A 24365-nucleotide genomic window follows, 5' to 3' on the forward strand; every position below is an offset into this window, starting at 1 on the left:
TTCTTCAAGTAAATGTTTGCATCCTCTACATTGTAATCATTTTGAAGGTTGTGCTTTTTATTGTTTTTTTATTTTTTTTTTCCCCACAGTGCTCTCTGTGTGTGACATCTTTCTTGGCCAGGACTGAGACTTCATTGATTTACTGGTGCTTAAACTGGTCTTGCAGCTCTTTTTTTTGTGTGTGTGTGTGACACCCGAACAAGTGTCACGACTTTCACTTGTCTTCCACAGCCCTTCCCCTGTGCAAATGRAAGGGTTAATATTGAGAAAGAGGGGAGCAGATGCTCAGGGCCTTTGCATTTAAAGCTGTAGATTTCAACGAGTAGAAGCAGAAAGAGATTGGGGCAATTTGTGAGCAAAATGAAGGTAGTGACAAGCCAAGTTCTTCACTGTGTTTTCTCACAGGCCAATTGCTCTTTGTGTGTGAGGGATCCATGTGCTCTTCCATTCACTCCACAGGGTCCCCTTCCTCTGTCCCRTGCTGTTCCCTTGTGCCAGGGCTTCTCTGTCTGCATTCAGCCCTGTCAGGAGTTCTGTGAAGCCTCATAACCAGCGCTCAAAAACCCAAGCCCTGCTCTTGCTCCACAGCAGGGCCCTCCACACGCAGCCACGTTCGCTCCTCTCCCCCAACATTGGTCCCCCTTTGGTGAGCCAGGCCAGGGGACCTTCTCTCCTCCGCACCCAGCAGTTTCTTTGCAGGAGGCCTAACCCGCTTCTTCTGGGCATGGTAAGTGCCCTGGCCAGGGGGAGTAGGGAGGAGGCCACGACGTATCTCRAGTTATTCTTGCTCAGCTGGCTCGGCTCCTCGCCTGGAACAGCTTCAGCAGCTCTTGCCCTGGTTCCTTACAGCACTAGCTCTGTTAAAACCTCATCAGTTTTTTTTTACTGGCTTGCTCCAACAAATGGATTCGGGGTGAGTGAATTAGCCGGAGCGTGTGACTCAGCACGGAGCTGAGTGTCACTCTTGGTTTCATGTGCTTGTCACCTGCCTGGTGGCGGCACTTGGACGTCTCCGCGATCTGCAGGTGCTTCGGGCCACGACCGAGGCTGCTCTAGGAGCCCGAGTCCCCGCGTGCTCGAGACGGAGCTTTCGCAGCAGCGCTCTGGAGTCTTCACCCAAATCCTCATGGAGAGAAGGATTAAGTCACATGTGCAGTGGCCCTGGCTCCTCTCCAGCGCAGTACACTCACCCTGTGCATCATAACTAATTTTCATGCCAGTTTCCTAATGCCTCACAGGACAGCACTCCGAAGTCCATAAATCTATTCTCCAGACTTATCTTGAACCCTTGGTTTATTTGCAGTTTCCCAAGCTGAGAACTGTTGCACGGGGAGTGCAGAGCCCCTTCAAATCTTGGTTTTCAGACCCTAGCATGGTAGAAATATGTGAAAGACGCAATAGAAGTTTGCCTTTCTCCGAAAGAAAGATGAAAAATGGTTAGGAGTTGAGGAAACCATGTTATGTAAGGAACTACATGTATTTTAAAAGAGTTGGAGATCAGAAAAATAAAAATGGGAGGGAATGAAGAGCGTATCTGAATAGAGAAAGCAAAGCATGTATAGAAGTAATGGTATATAAAGACCAGAAGGTTGCAAGTCGGTGAGGACATTTGTTTTTGTCCCCTGCCAAAGGAACAACYGAAACCCTACCCCAGAGTTTAGAAYCAGAGCTGTAGCACCAACAGGAATATATCCTACCAGATGAGGAGGAGGGTTTTAGGCAAGGAGGGGATGATAATGTCATTGCAATGGTTCAMCTGTGGTTTTCTTTTTAACTTTTACATCCTGGTGTTGTGTTTCTTACAGGCGAGTTCATTATTGGTCGTGTTATTAAGGCTATGAACAACAGTTGGCATCCAGAATGCTTCTGCTGTGATATCTGCCAACAAGTGTTGGCAGATATTGGATTTGTCAAGAACGCTGGCAGGTAGATCTCCACCCTTCCTTCTACTAGTGTTCGTTAGTAACATTAATTGAGGGGTGGGAATCAGAGGCTAAGGTTCCTAAAGCTTTCCAGCCGCCATGAAGTAAGTGAAGTGCTTTTGTGGGCAGGAAGTCTTAAAAGGGCATCTCAAAACTGAAATGTAAACATTAAGAATGAACATTTCACAATAAACATGCATGATGTTGACAGTTGATCATCTGCTTCATCACCTGATTTCTTGCAAAAAGTGTGTGTCTAGCTGATGCTGTTCTGGAGCCAGCAGGGTACACTGTGATATAGAACAAGAGGGAAAACGTTCTCAAAGTGCTGAGAGTGAAGCAGGCAAGTGGAGAGTCACATTTTTCTGCTACAGTTCTAGTAACTGATGTTTTCAAGTCACAGGCATTGCGGTAATTAGATACTTAAATAAACCCTTCAGTAGTTTGTATGCATAGTTATCTACTACAGCCTCGGAATTCAGGTTGYGTTTCTTCCGAGCCACGTGCACTATCGCAGTCAGTGCCTTTAAATTGTTTTTGTTTAAAGCTTTCTTACACACTTAAAAATAAAATGACTTTATGCTAGTGAGGGGAAGGCCATCCCTTCTTCAGATGCAGGAGTATTGTCTTTTTAGCAGTTCTTAGATTGTTCAACTTGGGTTTCCAATTTTAGTCAGGTTTAGCATCTCCTTTATTAATAATTGCCTAAAGCTCAGTGACATCCTTCCCATGGTAGGATATTTTTACCAACGGTGATCACAAGMATAGTTTTCAAGTGGATTATAAGGCCACTGACTTTGTATGTTTAATGCTATGTATGCAGATATTTACAGAAGTAGGACCTACGTGGTCATCCAACTTCCAATCTACATTTTTGAGATTTTCAGAGTGAAACATTCAGTAATGGGAATCTGTTGCAAACTTTGCCCTCCATGTTTCAGCACAGCCTAAACTCACGTGAGCTGAAGCAWTGTTTCCTCTGTGATTATAGAAAAAAAATGATAGCTTTCCCCCTTTTGAGTTTGGCTTGCCTAGCAGGCACATTGCTTTTAAGATATTTTTTTTCCTGCAAAGCAAGCCTGATTGAAATGGGGTTCTCGTTGAGGTTTGGGTTGTATTTTGCACTGCAACGCCTGGCAGCAGGATTTATTTTTTGTTTTTATGGTATTTCAGACATCTCTGCCGTCCTTGCCATAACCGGGAGAAAGCYAGAGGCCTCGGGAAGTACATTTGCCAGAAGTGCCACGCCATTATTGACGAACAGCCTCTCATATTCAAGAACGATCCATATCACCCCGATCATTTCAACTGTGCAAACTGCGGGTAACTGAAATCCGCGAAGGAAAAYGGGAAAATGCTGCTTTCCTTTACGTTATCCACCTACATTGTAGAGCGCTCTCCCGTGGGATTTGCCTGCCTCGCAGCCACACGAGCCAGGGCTGTGTCTGGTTGTCGCCTCCGGGATGGTGGAGCTGCCCTCTCGGCTCTCCCAGCTTGTGCCTTGAGGTGCCAGGGGCTGCAGCGTGGCCCGCAGGCGGCCCCGCGGGGAGCCACGGGAGATTCTGCGCTGCACGAAAAGGGGGTCTGAGAAAGTGTGAGCTCTGGGCAAAGCAATGGTTTCTGCAGCAGCAAAATCATAGCTTATTTTCCYGCTATGAAAGGAAAAAAAAAAGAAAATAAGTGATCTTCTTTGTTTGAGTTTCTGCTTTGTCTATGTTACTTCTTTTCAGTGAAGTGGTATGTGAACTTTGTTGTTTCCTATTGAAGCCAACCTTTCTGTTGGAAACTTCCTCCCATCTCATTTTATTAGTGTTTGCAAATGCAAATTATGCAGCTGTATGTTTCTGCAAGCTGCGCTGATGCACATGTGAAGATGCAGTACAGGCCATAACACAGATGTGTTAGTTGCCTGTTTCTGGTGCAAAGGAAGCTTTTYGTTTCAGTGCCGCAGCAAAGGCTGCTTTGAGAAACATCCCGTAGTTGGTGCCAAGGGCAGCCCGTCGAGAGCGTTGGTGATTGCAGTCACTTCTAAAGTTTATCCAGTTGCAGTATTGTAATCATGTCAATTATTAAAAAGCAGAGCATGTGCGATTCTGTACCTGCAAAAGAACAAGCATAACTGTCCCGTGTGGCTGCTTGTTCTTCTTTCCCTGAAACTTGATGCCACAGGGAAAATGTGCCTAAATGTAGAAGAGTCCATTTTACTTTCAATTATATTTATGTAAATCTAAAATAAACTGGTGATGATAAGGCTGGAGTACAAGCCAGACGTTTCTGCAGCTTTCAAACACAGTTGCGTCACATAACCAGAATACAGAATGACAGGATCTCACTATATTTGCCAGAGACTCAGCACACCTTGCTTAGCAGGCTTTTCTGAGTATACTGTGGTATCCATCTTGTTAATGAAAGTTACTGAATTTGATGCTGCTATTTAAATCAATTATTGCAGTATAAATACAGCTTCTGAAGTAAATGCTTAAAAATTGAATCTTCTTCCAGCAACACTGGTGAGTTGCAATTGTTTGGTTCCCTTATTCATCCTCTCTATTCAMTGACTTTTGCACAGGAAGGAGCTGACTGCTGATGCTCGTGAGTTGAAGGGAGAACTGTACTGTTTGCCCTGCCACGACAAAATGGGTGTCCCCATCTGTGGAGCGTGTAGAAGGCCGATCGAGGGACGTGTGGTGAATGCCATGGGCAAGCAATGGCATGTGGAGGTAGATGTCACATTGTTTTTATTGTCCTTCACGAATGTAACGYGCTCATCTGGAATTTTGCTGAGCAGTTTCAAAGAAAAGATGAGAAAATTCTGCAGAAATAGTTAATAAATGCATTCCTCYAATCCTGTCTTTACCCTTTTTGTGTCCAGTCTTCCTCTGTTAAGCAAGTCTCATTTCCTACCCCACATAAAGCTTCCACTGTGAAGCTAAAATCAGTAATCAAAGCAACCAACATGGGATCATTGTACAGGGAGATGCTGGTGTGCAAAGCGGTTTCCAGAAAGACAGTAACGTTCTGTGGGAGCCTCCTAATTAGCAGCCGTCAAGGTACTGTTGTACTTTGCATGGTCACCTGCCACACAAATATGTTTCAGTTCTTCATTGTGAGAGCTGCATGGCCACGTATGAGATTACATTTCAAGGCCTTGTGCGAGAGTAGTTCCACACATTCCATTTAAGTTAGGAAGATTCACAGACATTTTCCTTTGGTTGCTTTGAAAATGTTCTCTAGGAAATGCTTTCATCATGGAACTGTGATGATGTAAATTATTTAAAGTCTCTTCATATCAGAATCCCTTCTTTTTTAACTTTTAGATTAAAAAAGTGAAGACAGTAAAAGGAGCATTATATTGGTGCTGTAGGTATAGAAACAAAACAGTATTGTTTCTTCTTTCCAAGATGGTGCAATTCAATCAATAGTTTTTAATGATGTTCATTATTGATTTGATTGGTTCAATGTCCAGAGAAAAAAACATTACTTCCAACTAATACAAAAAAAAATTTGTACAATTTTCTTTACAGCATTTTGTTTGTGCAAAATGTGAAAAGCCATTCCTGGGTCATCGTCACTATGAGAGGAAAGGCTTGGCCTATTGTGAAACCCACTACAATCAGGTAAGGTTGCATATTTAAAAAATGTATTACTGGTAAACTTGTGATTCTGTTTTATTAATTCGAGATGATAAGTCATGAAAATCTCCTGTTTTCCTATATTCATCTGTGGGTGTACTGAAAATCAGCAGATGCTCTATTATAGTTAATTTATGAAGGCTTCTCTCTGCACAGGTCTGTCTGGCATGTAAAAAAACCCCAGTCTGCCAGAGGCTGGCCAGGATAATGAGCATCTATCTGGTTGCTCTCTAAGGTGCTAAGCTTACGTGGAGCTATTACGAGTCTTTTGTTTCTTCAAGATCCAAGTAGCTAATCAGACCCAGTCTTCCCCAGTAATCTAAAGCAGATTTGTCACTCCGTAGCTGTGCTATAACCCTAGGCCTTAGTGAGCAGCTGCTTTTCCTTACAGCTGTTACTCTAGGCTGCCTTTATGCTAAGATCTGCAGGGCCGGGCACTCGTGTGTTCCCCGAGGACTGCAGGCGCTGAATTCATTTGTCAGAGGACACCACCTAGTGACTATTTGCATTTACATAGGAGTCAGAGGCAGTGCTGCCATCTCATTCTAGACTCCCTTAACTGCGTAATGCAGTGGCACTATAATATATATATATTTTTTTTTATTAGTAGTACATTATTATTCAGAAGCCACCTGCAAGCTGTCAGGCACACTGCCTTGCTGGCAAATGCAAGATTAGGGATTACGTTTGGGAGTTGTATGGCATCTATTAATTACAGATGGATTTTTGATTTGTCGGTGACAAAGGGCAGATGACTGAAATGTTGCCAGCGTACTTGTAGATAATAAATGCCATAATGGCATTAATAATAGTGATGTTGCAGTCATGGTGGAGCAAGACCTTGCACCAGACAAGAATTGTATGTAGAACAGATGTCTTTTAGTAGGTCAGCTGTTACAGGTAGAAAAAGTACATGAAATTAGGAAAATACAGGCTCTTGGTGGACTGTAACACTGTGGCCAAATGTTAAGTGTCAAGGAAGAATAAATCGGGCMTAAATTTTCCTTTATTCAGAAGAATAAAAATGATCATTTCCCTGCTCTTTTCACCAGAAACAGCAATATATTTCKCTAGTCATGTGGGTAAATCCAAATGCTAAATTGGCTGGGTACTGATAATTTATTTATGACTCCAACTGATGTATTTCAAATGTTAAGGAGTAGAGGAATGTTAAGACAAAATCTCATTTAGAGAGGGTCATAAAGAAATATTTCCATCTTTAATGTTATGAAGATTGGTTTGCAATAAGATGTTGTAAGAGATTATTTGAAAACCAAACGAGTCTTACCAACATTCTCTTTATTTTACTGAATTAAACAGGAAAGCTATTGTTCTCATTAGCTGAAATACAGTAATTCTGTTAGAGAAACTACTGTGAATGAAACCATCTAATTAAAAATCCCTAACTTCTTCCTCCTCAGCTGTTTGGTGACGTGTGTTTCCACTGCAATCGTGTGATCGAAGGGGACGGTAAGCGCTTGTCTGCTTCCTTAATGCTTATTTTAATGGATGGTTCTCTTTAAAAGTGGAAAAGTCCTTATTTAATAGCCGATTGTTATCGTTGAAATATCAGCCTTCCTTATCAGAACTCAGATCAGATCTGATTACACAGGGACTGAATGGTGAGAAAACCTTAGAGTGTCCCATGATGCTGGGAGGAGAACCCTGGTCACCTGGAGACCCCCTAATGAACAGCAAGTGTCCAGGGTGGTAGGAGATGCACAGACATTCATCTCGCTGACTTTAATCTGGAACCGATATAATATAATATTCAGAGTGAGCATCTCAAACAGATTTAGGTATCACGATCCAAGCTGGAAAATAGAAAAGGATTTAGGTATCGGAAGATGTGGGTGGCAACCTACAGGATTTTTGTGTTTCCATGATTTCTAGTCTCCCTGAGTTCAGTTTGGTTCCTGGAGATCTTTGCCTATCTGCCATAGACACTGTGTTTTGAAAATCTGGACTGCTCAAACTATCACAAACCAGTTATACTTGGAAAGAAAAGGCAGCAGCTCATTAGCTGGAAGCAAGTGTTTTAAGTTTTTCAAKTTTTTTGTTTGTTTTGTTTGTTTTTGGATAGCTACTGATAAAATGGTCCAGTGATCAAAAAAAAAAGGGTCCAAGAGCAGATAATTTTACCTGAAATAATGAAAAGTGTTWATGTAACTAGTTACACCTACCTGAAGTAAATACCATATGCCATTGTTAGCCTCACCTAAGCCAAAGCCATTAGCAAGTGGGAGGAARCCTCTGGTGTGTAAAAGGAGACATAATCTAATGTGTAGTCATCTAAGTATAGGGTGGGAGCTGCATTGTCTGGACTRGACTGTACCTGCAGAACTAGAACACTCTTTGGGGGAAACACTGTCCTGCTTTTCATTAAAATCCAACTAAAATGAGCAGAACTGGAAACTGAGGTAAATGAATAAATTCAGCCTTGCTTGATAAGCTGGTACCTTTGTCCCTAATGTTACACCATATAATTTGACTCCGCTATTGTACTTTCAAGTCAACAACCTAAACAGAATGTAGTCATTTCTTCTTTTTTTTTTCAGTGTAATCTTTGATTATTTCACATTTCTTAACATCCTTTACATTTCTTAAAATCCTGCTGTCTTAAATGGTGAATGTCCTATATTGCTCTTTGCCTCTCTCTGTGGTAGAACAAACATGTGCAGCAGCAGGTTTTCAGGAGGATGTCTATGATTATTACAGAGAGTTCCAGGGAGGAAAGACTTCCATCTAACTGGCATTATTTTGGCAGGCAGTGAAATAACTGCTTTAATTGGCCACTTAGACAAACCATGCTTCTCTGGAAGTGCTTGCTCCATAGTACAGCAGTGCTAAAAGTGGAAAGAACTCTGCATGACAAGGCTCTGGTTTTGCTTGCTGTGGACAACATGTTGCATTTTAAGAGAAAAGCATACTCCTGCATCCTCTCGTTTAGATTAAGGAGAAACATGCAAATTTTGGCAAGGAAAAGTTGGAAGGTATATTGGAGGAGAGAGAGGACAAACGAGATTGTCGAAGTTTGTCATGATCATATTATGATGCAATTCCTCCCATTACATCCTTTTTTTTTTTTTTTTTAACATGCGTGGTGCTGGTTTACCAGCACTGTCCTGACTGCTGCTCTGCTTCTTCCACATCATATTTTTCAGCTGGGCAGGCACAACTCTTTATGCCATGGCAGTCAGAAAAGGATCGAAGCAGAAAGGAAACATGAAGACCTTTCTGCTGGATTGGTTTTCAGCTGGAGCCTCCTGCTCAAGTTTACCACGTAGCCTCACAAAGCAGTTACTTAAGGTCATTCATGATATGAAGTGGAAGCAAGTAGCAGGAGTCAGAAATATCTTAAACTGGCACTGCTGGCCAACACTCGTGCGGGTACCCTCAGAGGCAGCTTTATCACTTGCACAGAGGGCCCCTACAAGTACTTCCACATGGGCCTTCCGACTGTTGTCTTGTTCCTAAGTATTTGTAAGAGAATCAGGTGATAGTTCGTCATGTCTCATGAACACATGAGCTTAATTTTGAATACTTCTGTTTTCTGAAATGGTAATGGTTTCTTTTTTTCCCCCTTCTCCTAGTTGTGTCTGCTCTGAATAAGGCCTGGTGTGTGAACTGTTTCGCTTGTTCAACTTGCAACACTAAGTTAACACTCAAGTAAGTTTATCAGATACGTGTGATGCCTGCAAAACTTGTCAGTGGTCATCTTTAAAGTGTAGATGTTGCCTTAGTTTAACTAGTTTGGTTTTCACACCATAAAAAAATTGAGAAAAAACATGCATGTTTCTTTCTCTAGCTCCGTTTACTAATACACATCTCTCAGCAGTCTGCCAAGTTCTTCCTTCAGTTAATCTTATTCTTTTCTCTTTCGTCCTTTATTTTTCCTTTGTATAACTCTAAAGGGATAAGTTTGTTGAAATTGATCTAAAACCTGTCTGCAAACACTGTTACGAGAAAATGCCAGACGAATTTAAGCGACGACTTGCCAGACGCGAACGTGAAGCAAAGGAGAAAGATAAGCAGAAAAAGAAAAAGCCAATCTGTTTGTAAACTTTCCTTTCCTTCCCACCACCACCTCTGCTCTTTTCTTCTTTGGTCAGTGCTAAGGATGTTCTTACTCTTAAGGGTTTTTTTTTTGCATGTGTTTATGGCAATCAAAACTAAAATATGTGTTTCTACAGAATCTGAAATCTTAATTTGTTATTTCAGTTATCTCATGTTTAGCCTGTGGTACTCTAAAATTCAGTGTGAATGTCTTAAATGACACAGCTCATAAGTGAGAACATTTGAGTTCAAAGAAAAAAAAAAGTATCTCCCACCACAGAGTAATTTAATTACTTTCCACAACTTATAACCTTGTGAAATTAACTTCTTACATATGTATAAATTACAGTTGTAATTTTTTTGCCTGCGCATGTTAATTTGACTATTTTCAGAATCTCTGACACTTAAGACTTTGCCTGATTGGTTTTTGCTTTGTCATTTTAGGAATAAATTTGTGGAGTTTGATATGAAGCCTGTCTGCAAGAAATGCTATGAGAAATTTCCTCTAGAACTGAAGAAAAGACTCAAGAAACTAGCTGAAACTGTAGGAAGAAAGTRAAGACTGCTCTTCCCTTCTTTTATAAAATTACTATATATGTTACTTGAGGGATTTTTWTTCTGCTTTGAAACTGCGCTCAGACAAGTGATGATGCATGCCTTTTAATTATCACATGCAGGTATCTTCAAATCCCTTCAGATTTGTTGACATAAATCATACTAATAGAATAAATTATGTATCGACTCACCTGAAAGTATTTTCACCCTCATAATGCAGCTGAATAGATGCACTGCACACAAGAGTTTTTACAGAGTTCTACACAGAGGTAAAATTTGCTTGTAAATACTGCAAAAATACACTTTGCAAATGCAYCCAACTTCATGTCCACGTAGTGTCATTTATATAACTAGAAGTGTAAATGTGCAAACTTGAGCATGGACGTAGGAYTCTGAGTGACTTGGACAAGAAATTAAGTTGCCTTCTTTCATGGAGAAATCCTCTGATAGCTTCTAGTCCAAACAGTCCCACTAAYGAGCCTTCAAACAGCTTGAAAAATGACAGGTTTCTAAACATAGTCACTGCAGAAATTATCTCCCTTTAGTAGATTATGCTTATACGATGAATCATTGTACATCAGGCTTAGCATGAAATATCTATATTAAATATGTATTCCTACCGCAAGAAATGAGCATTCAGAACTACTTGAATTTTGCTATATTCCATATAGAATAACTTCTTAACTTTTATATATACTTTTGCATTTTATTTACTTTTTGTGCCTTATTCTGCTGGACCATAGATAATAATGTTCCATTATATATATATATACAGTTTTATTTTTATTTCATATTTTTATGCAGAAATTATATACCTGGTATCTTCAAAAGATAACATGCTTTGCCTTAATTACGTAGGATTCAAGAAATACCATGTTTCAGATGTGAACACCTGAGGCTAAAATCTAGCTTTTAGGCTTTGTTAMTTTTTAGAAGAATATTGAAAATGCATATTTCAATTAAGTGGCAATATTACTTTTACACTAGTGAGTGTAAATACGTTTGGTTTGATCCTGATGGGATCTGTTTCTTTAGCCATCATCAAGGACTAAGATCACAGATTAGCAGACTTCCTTATAACATTAACTGTTTTATACTATTGACTTCTGTCCTTGCAAATCTTCCTKATATAAAAACAAAACAAACAATTGCTTAAGAATTGTAGTGATATTRCATTGTCAAGTATGCAAACATTTTTTTTCTTATTATTAGTGACTTGAATTGATTTTATGTAGTTACATCATGGCAGTTAAAATTTCCTTTCCTGTTTATGAAAAGAATAGTTGGTTTAAAACACCTGCTTTGTGGTGTCATCAATAAAGGCTCTGTTATTGTAACTTGTTATTGTCTCTCTGAAATGAGTGCTTGAGATGTGTGGGAAAGCAACTAGTCTCCCTTTGCTCCRTATGCTTTAGGTGTGACTGTATATTTACATACATTTATAGATGTGCTATTCCCAGGGTATCTCACTTTTATTCAGATTTTACGTTTATGAAAGAAACTGTGGTTTGTTTCGAAAAGATTATTTTGTCTGTTTGCTGAACAGACACACTTGTTTTCTCAGATAMAACAACTTATCCAGGTTTAAAGTATAAACTTTCCTGTCATATTTTTCTCTCTCCTGTTTTCACTGTAATGTAATTTCAGTTTTCTAGCTTAACACTAGATAGAGCACTTCTGAGTAGTTTTTTCCTGTAGAGTTAGTGAATGCAATGCAGTTCAGTACTTACTATGTTCAAGATTAGAGAAAGCAGCAAGTTCCCAAAAATGTTTGAACAGCCAGCATAGTAACAGTGTTGGATTGTTGGACTATGTTGTGGATTTGATAGATCATATCAGCAATGCTTCACTTAAATAGTAATTTTTCTATAATAATAGGGTTTTTTAAAAAAAAGTTATGCTGAGTTTTTCAGTACTTTTACCTTCTTCCTTCAACCTATGTCTTTTTGAGCAGCCTTTCTGCTCAAAAAGAGTTTGAAAGCCATCYCTAGCCCTGAGGCCATGAACTCGCTTGCATTCACATGCGCATCGTTGTGTCTCTCCAGGACATGCTGCTCCTGTTAGCACCATGTAGCCTACGTGTTGCACGTAGGTTCTCCCACAGACTCAGACCTCATGATGCAGCATTAAGGGTGTCTGGGAGTACTTGAGGGTTCAAAGGCTGCTGATAATCATCATGAAAAAGCTAACTCAAAGCAGGGCTAACTTCAAAGCGGGGTCAATGCTCAAGTCGCTCTTGTCAAGTTTTGAGCATCTCCAAGAAAGCAGATTGCAGAAGTCTCTGTGGGCAATAGGTGCCATTGCTTAAACAYACTCATGGTCAAGTATTTTTATGATTAGTGTTCGAGTCCTGTCTCGAATGGAGGGCTCTTCAGCYCCACGCTGCTCTTTGGGAATGCTCTTCTGAGTGACCTGTCACTGAAGTCATACCTCTGCACAGTGCCGCAAAGATGATTAATTAAAAGCAATGCCAGGGAGCGAGCTAGCAATTAAGCAGCCTGCACAATGACAGGTCTGCTGTTGAAGCTCACTTCCTGGCCTGTCAGTGTTACAAATACTTCACATAGCTGGGAATTCTTTCCCGAAAAGTGCTGAGTTTATTATTGTTTTCGTACCCACAATCCGTACTCTCGAAGAAGGTCGCACGCTGGGATTTGGGAGTGAACACCTCAAAAGATGTTCACCATTTCTACTGTGTAGGATGGATCATGCATAGGCTTCCTGTTGAAGCCCACGCTGAGAATCACAGCAGATTAAAAAGCCAAATGGATGTAGCTGTAGGGGGGAAGGAGCTGAGCCGGCCTCCAGCAGTGGCAGACCTGTGCTTTGCTCCAGCTCGGCGGCGCCTTGGGCGGTGGCAGAGCCGAGTTGTGGCTGCAGGGCCAGGAGCGGAGCCTGGTGCCCTGGTACCGCGGCCACGCCGGGGACAACGCGGGCTGCCACCTCCCGGGGGGACAGCAAAGATGGCACCAGCGCCACGTGTTGGCRCCTCTCTGTGTGAAGGCGGTCGCACACATGGAGCAAATTAAATATCTGTAGCTATATAAAAGCTAATAATGAAAAAAAGGGGGGGAGGGAGTAACTCAGGGTGTTATGTTGATGCTGCTGCTCTCCACAGCTGAAGGCCCTGGAGAAAAAGGGTTCTCGCTGTAGCKGGGGGAGCATTTGGAAGCCTTGTCTCCCCGTGCGCGGGATCTCGGCAGTAGAGCTCACACGTGTGGGTTAAACTCGTAGCTGCGCATGAGTCACCAGACAGTTTTAGGTGAATAAAAAGTCTGTTTCCCACCCACGTTGCCATCCCTCGCGAAAGCGTAAGGGCCGTGGGGGCCCTCACGCCCCTCGCGTCACAGCAGCGACGAGGCAGACGCGGTAAACCCGCGAGCAGGCCGCGAACAGGCCGCGAACCGCCCTCCCCGGGCCGCCTCCGCGCAACTGCGCCACGCGCGGCGCGCCGGGCCCCAACGGCCGCCGGCGGCGCTGCGCATGCGCGGCGCCTCCCCCCGCTCCCGCGCGCCGCCGCTTGCGCAGAGGCCCGCGGAGGCGGCGGGTGGGGAGAGGCTGTCGCGGCCGCTGCGCCCCTTCCTCCTCCTCCTCGTTCCTCTCCCTCTCGCCTTCCCTCCCTCCCTCCGTCTCCGGGCGGCGCGGCGCCATCATGAGGCGCAGCAGGGCCGACGTGGAGCGGTACGTGGCGTCGCTGCAGGCCGCGGCGTCCTCGCCGCGAGAGGTGAGTGCGCGGGAAGCGGGGCAGGCCGCTCGGCCCGGCCTGGCCTAGCCCGGCCTGGCTCGGCTCGGCCCGTCCCGGCCGCCCTCGGGGTCTGCTCCAAGCCCAGGGGGGTCGGGGAGCCGTTGGGAGGAGCAGGAGGAGGAGGGTCCCTCGCTGCGGGGCTCTCCCCAAGCCCCGGCWGCTCTGCCGGCGCTGGGCGCCGCTCCCCAGCGCGGTGCGGAAAGCTCCTCCGCGAGCCCGGGAGCCTCCCGAATTCCTCRTTTCCCCAGGAGCGCAGGGCCTGCCTGGGGAGCGGGTAGGAATAAATGGGGAACACATGTGCCTAGACTTTCGGTTTCCTTTCATGTGTTTCGCGACTAGTCTTTCTCTCTTTGTATGACTGTTTCTTTGAAATAGTAGTGCTTAGAAAACAACTGAAAAATTGTATTCCTGTCTAGCACTTGGAAAGAAGGTTGAAGAGCTCTGTGTTATTGGTTACTTTTCTGTCAAATCTAGAAAATAGTGTACGGGTCAGAATGGTAAGCAGATTGATGCAGTTCATGAAAACTATTTAATCCTGTAAGGTTTAGAAGAGCAAACAGTTTTGCTCTTCTAAAATGGTTTATTACAGAACAAAAAATATTTAGTGGTGTCCTGTATGTCATGAATGAAGCCATACTCACCACTGGGCACAAATCCAGATACAAGAAGTTTCATTTAAGCTTARGAAAAAACTCTTTGTATGGTGAAGATTGTCAAATACTGGGAGAAGTTGCCAAAAGTTGTGGAGTCTCCATGCTTGGGTACATTCAAAACCTGACTGGAAAAGGCCCAGAGATGCTCTTCAATATTTCTGTTGCACTTTCTAAAATGCTTTTATCTCTGTTGTGGTAAAGTTTTACTATTTTTGTTTAATGACAAGTGCTTTTGAACTGATACTGGGAGATCAAGTGAAGTTCTTTAAATTTCTATCATGTTTCTAAAGTAGTGAAAACTTTATCATGAGGTCCCTGCTTGTGATGAAGACAGCAGTTTGCTAGCCATGAAGAACTAGATACTAATAGATCCTTGCATAAGCCGTTGCCATAGTCTATTTTTAATTCCYGAAAGTAGGAAGTTGATCTATTACACAGTCTCTTTAAATGTTTCAAAGCATCAAATTAATCGTTTTCTGATTTGGATTTTTAAATACAAGTGTGATAGGAGTCCTGCTGCTGTTKTGAGAATAATTTGTATGCATTTAGTGAGATAGGTACTGAGCCTTCTGATTTTTGTGGCTATGGAAGCTTGCCAGGAGCTGAAGGTGAGGTCTAGCTTGTGTAAAATGTTACATTAGTTTTGGTTTTAATTTCCATGCTTTTGCATCATCATTTCCTTGAATCTCTGCTGCGCAACCTTCTGTCACCTTCTCTTTTTGCCTGGTGTGTACACCTACATACATATGTATCGTCCCCTTCCATCCTCCTTTTTCAATTCCTTTTCTCCTTTCCCTTCTCTTTTCTTTATGTATCCAAATATACCTTTAAAGACTTTGCTATCTATGCGTCTACTGAAGYTACCTTTGACTCATAGCATCTCTAGTGAGCATCTGCAGGAATGCATTCCTTACCCTTTGGAGCTGTCATGAAGGCCATGAGTGACTTGGTTGAGGAAACCCAGTTTCTGTCCACAGTTAAACAGAAGTTTCTGGTGACAGTATATTAAAGCAGGACTGAAGGACAAGTTTTCGTTCTTGTTGAGTATCTTTTTTCTTCACAGGCAGTAAGATACGTTGTGGCAAAAAAAAAAAAAAAAAAAAAAAACTGATTGAATGTAGCTTATCCCATTCTTCTTCCACTTTGTGTCACAAGTTTTTATGAACTGTGGCAATAGAAGGGTTTGTTGCTTTCTTTTACTCGCTCATTTTTCCTGTTCACTGGCAAAGGATACTAGGCTATGACTTTTTATTTTAGTTCTGCATCTACCAAAAAAGCCACAAAACTTCATCTGTGAGAAGTGGGCTTGAGCWGATAACTATTTATTAAACTCAGTCATTTATGCGGCTTTGTTCTAAAAAGGGCAGTCTATGTATTTAATTATTTTTCAAGTGCTGTGTATTTAAAACATATTTAAAACATGCTTATCTTTTTTTCTCCACCTTCAGAAATCGATGAAAGGATTCTTTTTTGCAAAGCTGTATTATGAAATAAAAGAATATGAACTCGCTAAAAGGTAACATATATTGATGTGTATTGTTCTGTTTTCTCTCGTGAAGTAGTTACCTGCTTTAGAAAAGAGCTTAATGAGCATGAGATATACCAGATCAAGATCAGTATCGTGGCTTTAAGACAGCAGTAAATGTAGGTATTTGAGTGCCTTGTAAATCTTTGTAAAATAGCACTCTGAAAGAAAAAAAGTTATGTGGCACTAAAACTCTCTTTTTTTTTTCTTCTGTTGTACTAGGTAGTTCCTACAGTTTCTGTAAACTTTTTTTAATAAGCACAAATGAATGAATATTGAGAATGAATAGCAAATGTACATGTAAAAATAATGTAATTTAGTAATTTTGTTCCTTCCTTTAAGATCCAGAAAGAAACCAAGAACAAAATATGTCTGTATTTCCTGAGCAATGGATTAGGTTAACACTGTACCTGTTTGACATGTAATCGTTAATTTTAGTTATAATTGATTAAGGTTACTGATTTTTTTTCTGTAGGTATATATGTACCTACCTAAATGTACAGGAAAGAGATCCTAAAGCACACAGGTTTCTTGGACAGCTTTATGAAGCTGAGGATAACATKGAAAAAGCTGTTGGGTGTTACAAGGTAAGCACTACACTGACCCCTAATGTCCTGATTTATGCCTTTGTAAATGGACTTTTGTTTTTAATCTGTGTGCTGGATATTCTCAAACCTGCAGAAGAAAGCCTACTACTAGAGAAAGCGTGCTATGAAATGTGCAGTGCTTTAGAAGAAGTAGGGGAAAATCTTCACTTAAACTACTTAAATAGATTATATTAAGTTTTTTCTTTGCCTTGCATCCTGTATCTGCTCTTTCAGTAATCTGCTGTTAAAATTTTCCAAGTCATACGTTGCTCTTTATCGTAAAATTTATGACACTTTGTGGAACTCCCCAGCATGAGTTGTGGATGGTAGGAATCTACTTAATAATGAAGACTCTAGACCTAGGGTGTTCTCCTTTATAAATCTAAGTAATTTTGATTAAGCAGACATATAAACATAAAGCTACCAATAAAAATATCTTTGTTCTAGTTTGTGGGAGGGAGAGGATGTGCTGGAAAGTCTTGCTGCCAACACATCTTACTGAAATCCTAAGACACTTTGATTTGAATATTGTTTATTTAAAAGTGTCCGCATAGTGTCAGGCAACAGATTTTCATGCTTCAGCAGCCCACGAATTGCAGCAGCTCGTGGATGATGAAGAGCAGGCTTTTGCCTTATGCTTGTTATGTTCTTCTGAATTCTGGCAGTTGTATTTAATGTGCTCTGAGCTAGTGGTGGYATTTAGAAATGTAGTCTTTTCCTTCATTAYTGTGTTCTGTAAGTATATTCTGATAGGTATAATTCAAATAACTAGGTTTCTGGTTGGCTTTTCTTTTTGAGTACTGGGTTAACTTTAATACCTGCTTTATATTATGATTTTTATTACAAGATCAAGGATGTGTATTTTTTTTTTGTTTGTTATTCTGTATGTGTGTGTGTGGAAAAAATAGCGTTCTGTGGAGCTGAATCCAACACAGAAAGATCTTGTACTGAAGATTGCAGAATTACTGTGTGGTAACGACATTATTGATGGAAGAGCRAAATACTGGGTTGACAGAGCTGCTAAACTCTTCCCTGGGAGTCCTGCTGTTTACAGATTGAAGGTAAATGCCAAATTTTAACCTCTGTTCTGTAACYAAGCAGAAGTTTCAGAAGTGGAATAGAAAGTTTTAGTTTAGTATGTAAACATTTATTTTAGGATTCCTGTATATTAACTTTATTAGATTTTACTTGATGTTTTTGTTTAGCTTTTCAGAAAACTCCAACCATATGTTTTCATACAGTTTTTAAGGCTTTCAGATTAATCCTCTTAAAGATTTAAAAAAAAAAAAAAGGAAAATTGTGTTAGTGATCAAATCTAAAAAGTTAAGACTGAGTAATATTCAGTCTTTTATGCAGTTGATAGGAAGATAGCAGACCTGTGAACTTTTGACTTGCTCACCAATGCACTCTTAAATCCGATTTTATGATTGACTATAAAACTTGGGAAATGCTGTAATTCTCAAATCTTCTGTAAGTACTGCAAGTTACATGATCAGCTTGACACATGCCTTTTAATTTTCATGTAGAGCTTGGCAGTAACTTTGTAAAGGTGTGTGGATGAGTTTGCATTTTGTTTATGTTTTAAACGTGTTAGTCTYGTGGCAGAGTATACTTTGTTTCACAAGCATTAATTACAACTTGTAAGAGAGAACTCTGCTGGGGATTTTTCTGTTATTGTCACCTCTTAAAATATATATTTCATCAAACTTCATCTAAGATTGAAAACTTTCAGACTGATTAGAAAAAGCAATTTTACAAAGGGAAGGAAAAATAAAACTGGAAACGTTACTGAAAAGATTGACATGAGAGWAATATTTACATGTTATTTTACTGTTTTATAGGAGCGGTTATTGGACTGTAAGGGTGAAGATGGATGGAATCAGCTTTTTGACTTGATTCAGGCAGAACTGTACGCAAGACCGGATGATGTCTACATAAACATCAGACTAGTTGAACTTTACCGTTCAAATAATAGATTCAGAGATGCTGTGCTTCATTGTCAGGAAGCAGAGAAGAAAATACCTTTGCAGTCAAGCTTGGAGTGGTGTGCCTGTGTTGTAAAGACACTTGAGGTACTTAAGTAGTTATTATCCTATGATAGTTTTCAATATCCTTTTAGTAGGGTTGTATCTCTTAGTATCACTAAAGTGACAACTATGGTCAAATGATTTAACTCCTCCAAATTTGAGTKTATGGAAATCAGCAGATTTACAAAATGTGTGGGTTTTTTTTTTTTTAACTGGAATTTTATTTGTAGGGTTAAATTTTATAGAGCAAGTGAGTTTCTAACTTGAAACARCTGAGTTAAAATGTAACAGTTCCACGAGCAAGCGAATTGCTCGGACATGGTTTCTTCCCCTGGAGCTTTGTTACTTTGTTACTGAACATGGTTACGGTTTCATCTCGAATACTGGTTTATGTGTCTATGGCTGCTGTCTGTGTTGGAGAGAATATTGTCTTGACTTTTATGAAAGGATAGCTGCTTCATTACCTCTGAACTTTCTCCTTCAGGAATATCTGGAAACTATCCGAGATGCAGAGTCTGATAAAATTAATTGGAGATCCACCAAAAAAGATCTGCTGCTCGCCTATTCCAGCTTAGTCAAAATGACACTTTCTTCTAAAGATGTTCAAGAATGTAAAGAATCACTTGAAAGGTATTTGATTTTTTAAATTTTTTTTTTTGTGGGAGAGCAGATGAAATTGTTTTTGTTTAAAAACTGCATTATTTTGCTGTCACAAAATATTTCGCTGCATCACCCCTTCAGGAAAGGGAGAGGAGACACTMTGCTAGTTACTATGATTGGGTTGAAGCCCATCAAGAACCAGAGTTACCCTTTGACTGAGAAGAAAATTTTATTGGGATGGTCAGTACATARCTATGGAGATGACTCATTTATATCCCAAGTCAATTTGTTTTAATTTGCATATAAATGTTACTTCCTTTTCCTTCAGAAGGGAAAAAGAATGTAGTTCTGCACTCGAGTGATGAACTCGAGTTGAATATAAACCAGTTCATATTGTCCAGACGAAGATTAAAAAAAAAAAAAAAGCTCTCAAAGTTTGTGTACCAGCCTTGACCTGTTTATGCTCTTTCAAGTTAAGAGTTTTGGGTGTTTGTCATGCTTTAGTCTGCAGTATAATGGGAAGCAGGGCAAGCCACTTGCAGTGAGGATGCTCTTCATCAGGAAGAACTGATGCTGCTAAAGGCAGTTGATTATTTGACCCTGTAAAGCAAACTGTTCGTGGCAGGGTAGTACAGATTGTATTTGTCAACCTATCGCCTAAGAGCTATGCTCTTTTCCTTTTTTGTTGTCTTTCTCACTGATTGTTAGATTGTCCTTTGTTAAAAATTTAACTGTCCTCAGTTTGTTAACCGTAGCAGTAATTAAGAATGCATATTTGAATGTATATATGGTAGATGAGGTTCTTAATGCCATAGCTGCTTTTTGTCCTCTGTAGCGTTAACCAAAAAAGCTTCCTGTTTCTTTTTGCTGTCACTGTAGTAGAGCCATTAAAGGTGATCACATATGAAGCGCTGCTAAATGATGGCAGTACCAGTAGCCATAATAGTTTTTTGTCAGATAATCTGAAGAATATTTTTTATAGTTCTTTGGAAAGTATCTTTTGACRGGAGCTTATATACTAGTCTGCAGCTATTCAGACTTCTGCAGTTGTTTTGTACTTTGAAGAACCTTTGCTTTTTGCAGCTTTCTCACAGGAAGAAACAGTGATATCACCTTCTGCATATCTCTAATTCAGTGGTAGCAATTATTTTGCCCATATGGTTTGAGAGACTTGTCTTGAAAGCAGCTATGTAAAGATGTGCTCAGAAGAGTAGGCTTCATCAAGGCAGCTRTATAATATGTTTTACTTCAGTAAACTAAGTTGAGAGCTTGGACAGTTGGCTCTCAAACTCCCTAACTTCTTAATATAATAGTAGTCGGCAACTTGTGTTTTAAGTAGTAGAGACAGTAGACCTTGACTCAGGGATTTGCTTGATTCACAGTTAAATAAATATTACTAAAACATGTGTGACAGCTTTTATTAGGACTTTGTTTAGAATGAGTCTTCTTTATGTTTTAGCTTTGATCATGTGCTTCAGTCAGTGAAACCATATGTGAATGGGACTGATGAGTTGTCTCTCACCTTCCTGGAGATGAAGGGGCACTTCTACGTTCACGCAGGGACTTTGCTACTCAAAATGGCCCAACACAATGAGGCCCAGTGGAGAGTTGTATCTGAACTGGCAGCACTGTGTTACCTGATAGCTTTCCAGGTAAATCATTTTTTTCAGTTTATGCTTCTAGCTGATAAAATTCTTATAGAACAAGTGCTTTGTATGTTGAAACTTTTTTCATTCCTAAGGTGAACCAGTGCTTGTGTCTCTGTAAGGCAAGACACCCTTGTTGCCAAACAAATCTCACTCTTCCAATACTTCTAAAAGATTCAAAAAAATTGGCTTAAGAGTTTGTCTTAAACTGTTGCTCTTATCAGAAGAAATCTGACTCATAAAAGCTAAGAAACTTATTTCTTACATTCCATCCATTCTTCTGTCATACAGMCTCAAACTATAGTGGTTATTTTGCTTATTGCTGTAGGGAGGGAAGGTGACAAATTKAATAGTTTCCATACATTTATTGTGTAGACAGTAAGCAGAACTTAAAAAAATGAGGCTTACTTCATTGCCTTATGCAATAGAAATAATTGCCTTCATGCCTAGGATGCATTCAGTGGCTTTAGTTTTTCTTGTGCAAACTTAATTTTACTTGCAATAATTGTAACTGCTCAGCTTTTGTTTTTCCAGGGATACATGACATACTTTCACAATATATTGGTGTATTTTTCTCTGAAGCCTTTTTATATTAGGAGGAAACTTGTTCATTTTAAGACTTAATTGGAATGATTTGCTTTGACTGTGACAAAGCTACAGCATTTTTTTTTTCTGAAGTAATGTTGCTCTCCCTTGATTTCACCAGGTTCCTAAACCAAAATCAAAACTAATAAAAGGGGATCAAAATGGACAAGATATGCTGGAAATGTTGGCCTGTGATCGAAAAAGCCATTCTGGTAAAAATAAATAAACTGAAAATAATTCTTAACTGTTAATAAAGYTAAATGTACTTCAGGTAGCTTGCTGAAGAAATTCACTATCTTGAAATGTATTGTCAATACTTAAGTAAAATTTTCTACGTTATGACTATATCTATACTGGAAAACAGTAGTGTGCTCCTGACATCTGATAGYTTTTCTCCTTTTCAGTGTGCTAGTAGGTTGTGTTCTTTTTTTTCTGAGTACCCTTTGTCTATCTTCATAAACTGGAAGTAGTTTCTGCCTGCTGACACTGTTTTGTCAGTATTTCTAGTCCTGAGAGGAAATGAACCTTGTTACTATTTGTCTGCCTCTCTAGTTCCTTAATCTTTGTTCGTTAATCCTGTATTTTAGTTGCCAAGTGTAGAAAGCTTCTCTTATATACTCACTTCTGTGGGGCCTGCATAAAATAATGCCCTGCTCTCAAGGCTGAAGTCTTTCAGACAAACATCTAGTAAGATTTCTACTTGTATTACAGCTGCTTTTATCTGAAGATAGTTGCAATGCCCTAGAGTAATTAAAAAAGAAAAACTGTATTTTCCAGAAGAAMTGGATTTATAAATGCCTTGGGATTAGTGTCACCAAATACTTGGAAAGGCTACCTGCTGATATACGGAACTAATTACAGGCACAATGTAATTTACCAGTTGGGTTTCACAAGAGGAAGTTGTGATTCCCCTCTTTAGTAGCAAGAGCAGGCCAGTGCATCAGTCTCTTTAAGTTCACTCCATTGCTAATGTGAAATTATTTTCTTGTTTCCTAGGTCACATGCTGCTGAACTTAAGTCATGGCAAGCAAGACTTTTTTAAAGAGGTTGTGGAATCTTTTGCAAACAAAAGTGGTCAATCTACACTGTTTGATGCCCTCTTTGAGGGTGGAGTCTCTAAGGAGAGGTCTTTTCTTGGCACAGATGATATCGGAAATGTCAGCACACAAGCACCAGAGCAAGTGGAACTCGCTAGATGTGATATTGGTAAGAAGTGTTGCTTTTTGAAAATTGATGTAATAAAGCACTCTACTAAAAGTTCTTCTAGAAATGCTTCCTACTCCARTAGTAGATGATTACTTGTCCAAAGTTGTTCTAAACTTTCAAGGCAAGATTTGAAACATACTGAAGCCCTTTACTTGGCAGTATTTTCTAAATTTTTTTAGAGAATTAATTAGCTTCACATTTTTACTAAAAATATTCACTTATTARTTTCTGTTCATTGGGGATGAAAGGGAAAGCAAATCTGAGTGATCTCTTCAGAAGCCAAGGGGTTGATGGCTGGGATGCTTAGCTGAGCACTATTTGATGTTTGGCAAACTTTGAGTTCTTAGTCTTCTAGAAACGAAAGTGGGGTTCTCAATCCTCGCTAATCAATGAAACACCTTTGGCTGCCTAAACTGAGAGCAAAGTGTTTGCCTGCCTTGCTCTAGTGCAGACTGTTTGTTAGTTCATGCAAACTAGTCAAAATTCTCTACCTTACTAGAACTCCATTTTCAAGTGTCTTTGCTCAGCGATACCATCTGACAGTACAACTTGCTATTTAGATTAGAACAGGGATTGATGTAAATTCTTAGTTGTTTCTGTTTTTAATCTCTTGAAACAAAATAGCCCGTAATCCTTAGACTGTTTGACAAGTCACCTTGCTTCCACCCCTCATCAAAAATGTACTAAAGCCCAAAGGACCCTGTCCAGGTTGTATCCTGCTGTTGTTGTTATGCTAGAAGAGGTGGTGGTTGTGGTGGCTAACTGCAGTCTGTATTGTGAAGAGGGACTCTACACAGTGTGACTGGGTGAAATGTAAAAAAATTCCTTTGCTCTTACAGAGAGACAATATTATTATGCTTTCTTTGCTAGGGTTGGTGGTTTTTTATTTTGTTTTGTTTTTTAGTAAACCTTTTTAGTAAACCTTAGTAACCCTTTCCCTTTTCCCATGCTAGCTTCTAGTCTGTTCTGATATCCTTTCAATTCCTGCTGCTTGCTTTTTTTTGTTTGTTTGTATACCAGTAAGATGTATTTTGAAAGCACATATGTCTTTGCATGTAATCTTGAGTCACGTATGTATGAAGTAACTCTGTGAAGAGTAATAAACTATTAAAATTCTTATATCTCTTATACACATAGTTGAAGGTGAGGTCTCGTTTGTCTTTTTTTTGTATAAAAAGATCTAGGTACTGATAGTCTTCCTCTAAGCACTCAGTTTTCAGAAAGACATAGTCTTGAATTTGTTTTAAACTAGTTAACAGGCCCAAAAGCTGGAACAGAGGAGTAGACATGGCAGCAGTAAGGCTTACTGTCCATTCTGAAAAGAGAAACTAAAATGTTTAGCAAATATGAATAATGTTTATACTAATATAGCCTAGGCAATCTGTATCATTTTGTATGTAATATGTGCAAGTCTCTATTTTCTTTACATCCAGCTAAAGGTAAGTCCAATGGTATTTTTGTGTGTATATGTTTTAACAGAACAACAGAAAAAGATAGGAACTTTGAAGTATAACTTGGATATTCACATTACTTTATCTTTAAGATATAGATCTTAGGAGCATTACTAACTTAGCAAATGGAAGTGTTCCTGCACGTAACATTACGTCAAAAGGTTACAATTTCAAA

At 39.9% G+C, this 24365-nt stretch overlaps 2 protein-coding genes across 5 annotated transcripts in view; both read left to right on the plus strand.

Annotated features, from left to right (window-relative positions):
* LIMS1 (LIM zinc finger domain containing 1) overlaps nt 1–11502 on the plus strand; it is a 71939-nt gene extending 60437 nt beyond the window's left edge. For 2 of the 3 annotated variants that reach the window (XM_026034476.1, XM_026034474.1), the window contains 7 exon segments: nt 1806–1926; nt 3096–3245; nt 4492–4642; nt 5447–5539; nt 6976–7024; nt 9148–9223; nt 10055–11502. In XM_026034476.1, the coding sequence (XP_025890261.1) occupies nt 1806–1926; nt 3096–3245; nt 4492–4642; nt 5447–5539; nt 6976–7024; nt 9148–9223; nt 10055–10274 (860 nt within the window). In that variant the 3' untranslated portion in view covers nt 10275–11502. 3 annotated transcript variants of the gene reach the window in all.
* A 2261-nt stretch (nt 11503–13763) lies between these two features.
* Nucleotides 13764–24365, plus strand: part of RGPD4 (RANBP2-like and GRIP domain containing 4) — a 32698-nt gene continuing 22096 nt past the window's right edge. For both annotated transcript variants that reach the window (XM_026034460.1, XM_026034461.1), the window contains exons 1-9: nt 13764–13889; nt 16012–16079; nt 16564–16675; nt 17584–17736; nt 18517–18747; nt 19187–19332; nt 20762–20954; nt 21655–21745; nt 22530–22739. In XM_026034460.1, coding sequence (XP_025890245.1) covers nt 13818–13889; nt 16012–16079; nt 16564–16675; nt 17584–17736; nt 18517–18747; nt 19187–19332; nt 20762–20954; nt 21655–21745; nt 22530–22739 — 1276 coding nt within the window. In that variant the 5' untranslated portion in view covers nt 13764–13817. The remainder of the gene's footprint in view (nt 13890–16011; nt 16080–16563; nt 16676–17583; nt 17737–18516; nt 18748–19186; nt 19333–20761; nt 20955–21654; nt 21746–22529; nt 22740–24365) is intronic.

This window comes from Nothoprocta perdicaria, unplaced genomic scaffold (assembly GCF_003342845.1).
Source record: "Nothoprocta perdicaria isolate Ctin4 unplaced genomic scaffold, notPer1 scaffold_144, whole genome shotgun sequence".
Lineage (NCBI taxonomy): Eukaryota > Metazoa > Chordata > Aves > Tinamiformes > Tinamidae > Nothoprocta > Nothoprocta perdicaria.